The 9,655-nt window shown below is 50.5% G+C and overlaps 1 gene segment (V, D, J or C); it reads left to right on the top strand.

Annotated features, from left to right (window-relative positions):
- The first annotated feature begins 629 nt into the window (after positions 1-629).
- Positions 630-9,655, top strand: part of LOC107116348 — a 22,442-nt gene continuing 13,416 nt past the window's right edge. Inside the window, 1 exon segment of the C gene segment in view lies at positions 630-705. Coding sequence covers positions 630-705 — 76 coding nt within the window.

Raw genomic sequence — 9,655 nt, 5'->3', positions numbered from 1 at the left:
GGACTTGGCAACCCTACTCACGAAGCGCCACTCCCAAATCTCCAGGAATTTCCTAACCTGGAGTTGGTAACCCTATGCCATGGGCAAATTGTCCCCACTTCCCCACAGGACTGTAAGAGATAAGAATTGTAAAGCATTTGGGGCACTGAATTATTCATTACAATGCCTTAGGGTGAGGATTCTCATTTGCGAATGAGGCCTAGCCCTACTCTCAAGCCAGCTCATATTTGTTTTTATACTCTGGACTGCTTAACGGCTTTATCTACCTCTTTCTGTGTCTTTGGACTGCAGTGTGTAAACAGGTTTCAATATGAATCAATAATTAACGAAGTCAAATAAGTGGCCAGTTTAATACAAACAAACTCTGGCATGTCTTGTTTTCCTCATAAGTGAATTTCTGGACTTCAAAAAGAAACATGTGAAAAAGTCCCCAAAAAAACAAGCAGAAAAAAGGGGAAGTTGGCCAAATGTTTCACGTCACCCCTTTTGGATCCCAATTATAGCCCTTCAGCTCCCAATTATAACTCCAGCTCTCGGTCAACCATGATATTTGTTTTCACACCAGCATTAAAGGTGTGAAATTGCATTTCTTTTTTATGGAGTTTTTGAAAACAAACACCCATTATGAGATGACTCCCAAACAGAGGCAGACATGGGTCCGTGACAAAGGCCAGGTTTCTTCGTTCAGCGGCAGCCTTTGGTTTGGTAAGTAGAAGGGGTTTTTTTCCCCTTATACTTTCTATATCGGGGAAGACAGACACATTGATCAGCTGGAAGAAAAGGGATTAAAACCCTTTCTCTTGGAAATGACTGGCTAGTAATAGGCTTAGGTATTAGGCTTAGCATCTCTCTTTGTGTTCAGGAGTCTTGTGCTGAAATGCAGGCCTCTCGGGTGACGCTACAAGATTAGTTTGCTGCCACCTCCCAGCTGAGTAACTTTTCTGGCAGGGAGACTGGGATGCATAACAACCTGCCCGAGCATCACACACAGCTGAGAGATGTGTGGGGCCTTGAGAAAGGTGCCAGCACTCTCAGTCTGTCCAAAGAGTGATGCTCAGCTGGGAAACTTGGTACTTTCCTGCTAAGTGCACCTTTCAGGGTGTTCAACCTTAGATGGACCTCTGTTTCCAGTTACTAAACACCAGGCTTCATGAAAGCTTGAGAGGAGCAAGGAGTTACCCTGAATGCTTCTCTCAAGGCTGACATTCAACTGGGAAGCCTTGCACTGCCCAGGTGGATAGCAGGCTCCTTGAAGCTGGTGGGGTGCAACCTGAAAGCCTAATTGTTGGCTGTAGCCTCCTGACTACAAGCTCCAGAAAGCTGGCAGAGAGGGGTACTCCCAAATATGCTGCAAGCTATGGAGGTTCTTCCTATTCCATGCTAGCTGCCAGTCTAAGCCAGGGAGCTCCCAGAAAGCCACCCCAGCCTTGCTGATCAGTTGGGAGGTTCTTCAACTCCCAGATGACCAACAAGCTCTAGGGGAGCTACCATAGAGCAAGGTGTTTCTAAAAGCCTGGACCAAGCATGATGCTCTTCTAGGAGATCCCTCCTCATCTAAATGGGCTACAAGCTCTAGGGAAGCTAGTGGGGAGGAAGGGGGCTGCCCAGAAGCCCGATGCTCAGCTGGAAGGTTATTCATCTCCCAGAAAGACAGTATGCTCCAGCAAAGCTAGTCTGGAGCAAGGGACAACTGAAAGACTATTCTGAGACAGATTTTCTGCTGGGAGCTCTTAGCTTTCCAGCTAAGCAACAAGCCACAGGGACATAAGAAGGCATTTCAAATCCAGCCCTGGGAGGTCCTTTATTGCCCAGATAAGCAGCAGGTTCAGTGAAGCTAGCAGGGAGTGTGGGGGCTATCAAAAAGCCCATCCCAAGCTTGAAGCTCTGCTAAGAGGTTCCTCATCTCCCACAAGAGTAAGGAGCTCCAGAGAAGCTGGGTTGGTGCAAGGGGTTCACCAGGGAACTATTGGGACATTTCAAATCACACACACACACACACACCCTGGGATGTTACTCATCCAGCCAACTAAGCTAATGCTTAGGAATGGGGCTATATGGAAAGCCAGCCTAGAGCAAGGGGGTTCTCCTAAAAGTTTAGCCTGATTCTCAGCTGGGTGATTCGTGAGCTCACAGATGAGTCGAAGCTGCAGGAAAATGAGAAGGGGGCAAGGGGGCATCTCAAAGCCTGGGAGGTTCCTCATCACCCAGCTAAGCTAGTGCTGAGGAAGGGGGCTACAAGAAAGCAAGCCCCAAGCCTATGGCCATCCTCACTCAGATAAGCTACAGGCTCCAGGGAAGCTGGGAAGATGCAAGGGAGTGATCTGAAAGCCCATTCTGTGCCTGAAGCTCTTCTCCTGGGTTCCTCACCTCCCAGCTCCAGGGAGGCTAGAGAAAGAGGGGGCTCCTTAAAGCTTAGGCTCCAGTCAAGCTTTCAGGGAGTGAGGCAGCTGACTGAAAGCCCTTCCCAAGCTACAAGGTAGCTTGTACAGGTGAGCAGCAAGCTGCAAACAAGCTAGTGTGGAGCAAGGGGTTTCTGAAAGCCTAGCTGGATGCTCAGCTGGGAGGTTTTTCAGCACCCAGATGTGCAGAAAAGCTAGCAGGGAGCAAGAGAGGCGCCTCAAAGCCTGCACACAGCCTGGGAGATTTCTCATCACCCAGGAAAGCAGCAGCTTATCAGGGAGCTAACAAGGGGACACGAAAGCCCTTTCCAAGCCTGATACTCAGCTGGAAGGCTTTGCAGTTTATGGAAGCTCCAGGAGAGCTCGCTCAAACCTGGGAGATCCCTTGCCTCCCAAATGAGCAGCGAGTTCCAAGAAAGCAAGTGGGCAGTGAGGAGGTTGCCTGGATGCCTGTCCCAAGTCTGATGTTCAGTCAGGAGGTTTCTTTTCTCCTGGAACAGCAGTAGGCTCCAGGGAAGCTAGCCTTGTGGAAGGAAGGGATTTGAAAGCCTGCTCTGAGCCAGGTTTCTGGTAGGGGAGCCCTGGTGCTCCAGCTGAGCAGCAGGACACAGGAGAGCTAGGGGGACCCTCCCCATCCTGCTCAAAGCCTGGGACTTTCCTCAGCTCTGAGATAAGCAGCAGGCTGCAGTGAGGCTGGCAGACTGACAGGGAGTTAGCTGAAGTCCATCCCGAGTGTGATGCTGTGCTCCGAGGTGCCTCACCTCGCATGAAGGGGGGCTCCCTGACAGCCTGGTCTGATGTCAACCTGGGCAGTCTTTCAGCACGGAGATGACTAGCAGACCCAAGGGAGCTAGCAGGGCACTTCAAACACTTGCCCAAAGATTCCGCATCTCCTGAATGAGCAGGAAGTTCCCAGGAAGTTAGCTGGGAGCAAAGGTGCTGCCTGGAATCTTGTTCCAACCCAGATTTTCTGCTGGGAGCCCCTGGCTTTCTAGCTGAGCAACAAGGTCCAAGGAAGCTAACCGGGAGCTATTGGGACATTTCAAATTCCTCCCCCCACCCACCCTCCCTGGGATGTTGCTCATCCAGCCAACTAAGCTAATGTTTAGGGCTATATGGAAGCCCATCCTGAGCCTCTGCTATGAGGTTCCTTGCTTCCTAAATGAGCAAGAAGCTGGTGCTCCAGCTGAGCAGCAGGACACAGGAGAGCTTGGGGGACCCTCCCCATCCTGCTCAAAGCCTGGGACTTTCCTCAGCTCTGAGATAAGCAGCAGGCTGCAGTGAGGCTGGCAGACTGACAGGGAGTTAGCTGAAGTCCATCCCGAGTGTGATGCTGTGCTCCGAGGTGCCTCACCTCGCATGAAGGGGGGCTCCCTGACAGCCTGGTCTGATGTCAACCTGGGCAGTCTTTCAGCACGGAGATGACTAGCAGACCCAAGGGAGCTAGCAGGGCACTTCAAACACTTGCCCAAAGATTCCGCATCTCCTGAATGAGCAGGAAGTTCCCAGGAAGTTAGCTGGGAGCAAAGGTGCTGCCTGGAATCTTGTTCCAACCCAGATTTTCTGCTGGGAGCCCCTGGCTTTCTAGCTGAGCAGCCAGGTCCAAGGAAGCTAACCGGGAGCTATTGGGACATTTCAAATTCCTCCCCCCACCCACCCTCCCTGGGATGTTGCTCATCCAGCCAACTAAGCTAATGTTTAGGGCTATATGGAAGCCCATCCTGAGCCTCTGCTATGAGGTTCCTTGCTTCCTAAATGAGCAAGAAGCTCCAGGAAAGCTAGCCTAGAGCAAGGGGGGTTCTTCTAAAAGTTTAGCCTGATTCTCAGCTGGGTGACTTGTCAGCTCACAGATAAGCAGAAGCTGCAGGGAAACAAGAAGGAAGCAAGGGGGCATCTCAAAGCTTAGGAGGTTCTTCATCACCTAGCTAAGCCAGTGCTGAGGAAGGGGGCTACATGAAAGCCTGCCCCAAGCCAATGGTTCTGCAAAGAGGTTCCTCACCTCCCAGATGAGCAACCAACTTCAGGGGAGTTAGCAGGGAACAAGAGGGCTCCTGAACACCTCTTCCAAACCTGTTGTTGCTCACTTCAGAGGTTCTTCATCTCCCAGAGGAACAACAAGCTCTACAGATGCTCGCCTGGAAAAAGGGGGCTCCTTAAAGTTTAGCTTGATCCTCAGCTGGAAGGTTTTGCAACTTATAGATGAGCAGAAACTGCAGGAAGACTAGTAGGGAGTGAGGAGGGCTCCTCAAAGCCTGGAGCACTCCTCATCACCCAGATGAGCAGGAGGTTAACAGGGAGAAAGGGGGCTACATGAAAGCCCATCCCAAGCCTTTGTGGCCATCCTCACTCAGATAAGCTACAGGCTCCAGGGAAGCTGGGAGGCAGCAAGGGAGTGATCTGAAAGCCCATTCTGAGCCTGAAGCTGTGCTACTGGGTTCCTTATCTCCCAGCTCCTTGGAGGCTAGCCTTGAGCGAGGGGGAGTCCTTAAAGCTTAGGCTCCAGTCAAGCTTTCAGGGAATGAGGAAGCTGACTGAAAGCCCTTCCCAAGCTACAAGGTAGCTTGTACGGGTGTGCAGCAAGCTGGGGAGAAACCAGGCTGGAGCAAGGGGTTCCTGAGAGCCTAGCCTGACCCTCAGCTGGGAGCTTCTTCAGCTCACCAATGAGTAGAAGCTGCCGGGAAACTAGTAGGGAGTGAGGAGGGCTCCTCAAAGCATGGAGAAAGAGGGCTACATGAAAGCCCATCCCAAGCCTTTATGGCCATCCTCACTCAGATAAGCTACAGACTCCAGGGAAGCTGGGAGGCAGCAAGGGAGTGATCTGAAAGCCCATTCCGAGCCTGAAGCTCTGCTACTGGGTTCCTTATCTCCCAGCTCCAGGGAGGCTAGCCTTGAGCAAGGGGGGGTGTCCTAAAAGCTTAGGCTCCAGTCAAGCTTTCAAGGAGTGAGGCAGCTGACTGAAAGCCCTTCCCAAGCTACAAGGTAGCTTGTACTGATGAGCAGCAAGCTGCAGAGGAGCTAACCTTGAGCAAGGGGCTCCTGAAAGCCTAGCCTGATCCTCAGCTGGGAGCTTTTTCAGCTCACCAATGAGCAGAAACTGCAGGAAGACCAGTGGGGAGTGAGTTGGGACTCTTCAAAGCCTGCCCAAAGCTTGGGAGGTTCTTAATCGCCCAGATGAGCAGCAGGTTACAGGGAAGTAAGCCAGGAGAGAGGGGGCTACATGAAAGGCCACCCCAAGGCTGAGGGTCCTGCAAAGAGGTTCCTCACCTCCCAGATGAGCAGCCCACTTCAGGAGAGTTAGCTGGGGAACGATGGGTTTCTGAATGCCTGCTCCCAGCCTGTTGCTCCCCTGGGAGGGTCTTCTTCTCCCCGATGAGCAATGAGCTCCAGGGAAGCTAGCAGGGAGCAAAGGAGCTTCCTGAGGCAGGTTTTCTTCCAGGAACCTCCTTAGGTTTCCAGCTGAGCAGCAGACCACAGAGTGCTAGGAGGGGGCGCTTCAAGTCCTGTCCACAGCCAGGGAGGTTCCTCTTCCCCCAGCAAGCTCCAGGGGAGCTGAGAACTCCCTGAATGCTCATCCCAAGGCAAAAGCTCTGCTCATAGGGCTCCTTGCCTCCTAATAAGGAACTGCCTCCCAGAAAGCAAAGGGCTGCCCGGACGTCTATCCTGGCCTCTTGCTGCCTCTTGAATTTCAAATCAGAGCTGATCATTGGGATTCAGGACATCTGTGGGGCTGTAACATTTCCAGATGCTTGAAGAGTAGTTGCTGGGGTGGTTTATCTGAGCTTCTTTGAGTCCTGACACCACGTTGCTAACCTGCTTGTCTCCCAGAGCTGAGTGTCTGGCTTTAGGGATGCTGTCAGAGAACATTTCGAAAGCTTTGTTTGAGATGGCTGGTGCTGTTTCAGGGCTTCATAACCAAGAGGCCTGGCACAGCATGCAAAGGTGGAGAGCGGTCCCTAGAGTGTTTGGGGAGCCTGGGTTCCATCCCCTGCTTTGAAACTCAAAAACTGGTCCATAGAGAAGAGTCCATGCTTTCCAAAGGTTGGACCAGAGGGAAGCGGGTGATGGAAACCAGGGGACTTGAGGGACGGACTAAGGCCCTGTCCACATGAGAGGATTAGGGCTCGGAGAGGGACGGAACGGGGGCGGAGCAAACGGGCGCGATCCCACCGCAACAACTGGGAAGCGTACCGTGTCCGTCCCCGATCCGGCCCTTCCAGCGATGATCCGCACCAAAAAAGAACCACCTACCGACTTCCGTGCCTTTCTCCCCATCTCCCCGGCATCTGATCGTGCCGGGGAGCAAATGCACAGCGGCTCAAGGGATCTGTACGATCCTGCCGCCGCATGCCTATTTAGGTGCGGCTTTTTAAAAGCCGCACTTTGGCCGTCCCTTCTTCCCTCGTGTGGCAGGGGCCTAAATAGGTCAGTAGGGCTGATCAGGTTAGAGCTGAATATTGCTCTTTCAATGCACTTTAGCAATTGTTTGCAAGTGGATTTTGCTGGTTCGCACTGTAAAACCCAGTTGCGAAGCGCATTGAAAGTGTCTAGTCAGAACTCCTGGTGCTGGACTCTGTGCTACTTCCAGGAAGATTGCTACGATGTCCTAAAGCACAGTTTCCTGGGTTCTCTTTTCAACTCACAGATGATACTACAGCCTAGTGGTTTCGTTCAGGGAGCTGGGAGCAGTTCTGTGTATTCAAAAGTGTTTTCTTGTTCGTATGTGAAACAGGGGCATCGTTCTTTCAGGCATCACTGGCTAATTTGCATGTGGCAGGTTGCTCTAAATGCATAGGAGTCAGGCCAATGAAAAATGTGGCCATCATACCATGTGATAAGAGAGGCAAAAAAAGGAGAGGGGGAAAAAATGGGTGGACAGGGGGCAATGTTCCCTCTAAGCTGAGCTAGTGTGAGCTAGCTCACCGTTTTTTGGCCTCCAGCTCACACATTTTTGCCTTCGCTCAGAAAGGATGGCTCCGGAGCAAGCTAATTTATGCAGTAGCCAAATCGCTCGCTCACAACTTTAATTGCCAGTAGCTCACAAAGTAGAATTTTTTCTCACAAGACTCCACAGCTTAGAGAGAGCATTGACGGGAGGTCACAGGTGAGGATTTCAACAGATCCAGAATGGGGAAGATGGAGCCCAGAATTTCATAGCCCTAGGCCAAACTCTAGTAATTGTTTCTAGTGCCCGAAGATGTGTCTTAGAATATGTGAGAGGACAGAGTGGCATTGGTAGGATTACCAACTAGCCAGAAAATACACTTGCCTTCAATAGCAGTTTGGTCTACAGAAAATTAACATCTGAAGCATTTCATAGCATGGAGCAGTGTTCCCTCTAAGATGAGTTAGTGTGAGCCAGCTCACAGTTTTTTTAGCCTCTAGCTCACACATTTTTGCCTTCGCTCAGAAAGGATGGCTCCGGAGCAAGCTAATTTATGCAGTAGCCAAATCGCTCGCTCACAACTTTAATGCCAGGAGCTCACAAAGTAGAATTTTTGCTCACAAGACTCCACAGCTTAGAGGGAACATTGGCATGGAGCTAAGCAATATCACCTCTTAATGCCTGCAGACTATGCTAGTGTTAAGGGCATAGCCACAGCGGTCAGGTGACAATCTGAACACCTGAAAAGTTTATTAAAATAGCATGGACAGATGCTATTCAAGGACCCTGATAAACTGAGTGGTGCCAACTAATTCAGAATAATGGATAAGAGAACGGAGCTGGAATAGTTTGGGGGAGAGATGGCTGAGGATAGGGGGGGCTACTAGGTAGGTAGCATTGTAGGACATGTTTTTAAGCACACCATTTTTAACCTATCTTTACCCTCTTTGCTTATTAAATAGCACAGGACAGGTTACTGCAGAACAAATGAATACATTAGATCCATCAAAGTCTTCAGCAGTGTGTGATGGGGAGGGCGCGAGACTGGTTTGAGAAAGGGGTGAGGTGGTCTTTTCATTGTGAATTCCTGGCAGGTACAAAATAAACAGAAAGAGTAGCAACAGGCAGGCAAGGCAGTTCTCTCTCGGCCCCACCTACCTCACAGGGTGTCTGTTGTGGGGAGGGGAAAGGAAAGGAGATTGTAAGCCTCTCTGAGACTCCTTCAGGTAATGAAGGGTGGGGTATTAATCCAATCGCCTCCTCTTCCTCCTCCTCCTTCTTCTACTGCAGTTTTCAAGTACCTGCTCCACATGTGGGCAGTTCACAAGGTGCTGAAAAAAATCAACAGATGCCCAAGTCCATGATTTGATGGTTAAGAGCTCCCTCCACAGCCAATGGTTGCCTTCTCAATAATAGGGAACTACATATTTTAGGTAGTTGCCCAACATATCATCCCAATTTTTCTAATCATTTGACAGAACTCAGCCACTGGGGCTGCAGTTTTGAGAGGGGCAACTACCCCTTTCCTCTAGTCCAGGGACCCCCAACGTGGTGCTCACCAACACCCTTCCTGGAGACCACCAAGTGTTTTTTTAGGAAGTGGGCATTTTGCCCAGCATTGGCCACAGGCAAATTGCTTAGCTGTGCAGATTTTTTAAAAAATGTGTCTTTGGCAGCAGCCACCACTGCAGCATAAGAACCTTCACTATGTGACTGAAGGTAAGCTGTGGCAGCCATTTTTGGTCAGGCTCCTCCTCCTTTGGCAGCCATTTTGTGGCTGTGTCTACCAGAGTGTGTCAGCATTCCAAAGGTGCCTGAAGGCTCAAAAAGGTTGGGGACCCCTGCCCTAGTCCCACTTCAGTAGTAGATACACTTGACCCACGGTCTCCTGACCCCCTCCCATATCCCAGTGTTCCCCGTTACCACAAAAGCATGTTCCTTTCCCATGTGGCTGTAAGCTTCATTACCCACCATAGTCCACAAAATAAATTCTTTCCCATAACACTACATGTTCAGTTTCATAAGCATGCACTACTTGATCAACGTGAAATTAATTGAATTAGCGTGAAATGCCAGTTCACAGATGGGAGTTGAGAGCTTTTCATGTGAGCAGACATATGGCTTTTTCAAAAATGATTTAGACAAAATTCAGAGGGAATCGATGCGCCAGTAGCTAGTGTCAGGGCCATGGGTATTCTGAACAGAATCTGGCATTGTACAACTGTCAGTTTCTTTTCTTTTTTGGGGGGGAACCAAGTTTCTACCCCTCTTGAGTGAGCGAATAAACTTGAAAATGTTTGCGCAGTACCTGGTGAAATCTCCCAGACTAGCAGGGGTCATTTCCTGCAGGAGCGCGCAGGAGCGTAGCTCCGGC

Source organism: Gekko japonicus, unplaced genomic scaffold (assembly GCF_001447785.1).
Source record: "Gekko japonicus isolate JY-2015 unplaced genomic scaffold, Gekko_japonicus_V1.1 scaffold3498, whole genome shotgun sequence".
In the NCBI taxonomy this organism is placed as follows: domain Eukaryota; kingdom Metazoa; phylum Chordata; class Lepidosauria; order Squamata; family Gekkonidae; genus Gekko; species Gekko japonicus.
Note: the sequence above shows the minus strand (reverse complement) of the source record. Positions and strands in the feature narration are given on the sequence as shown.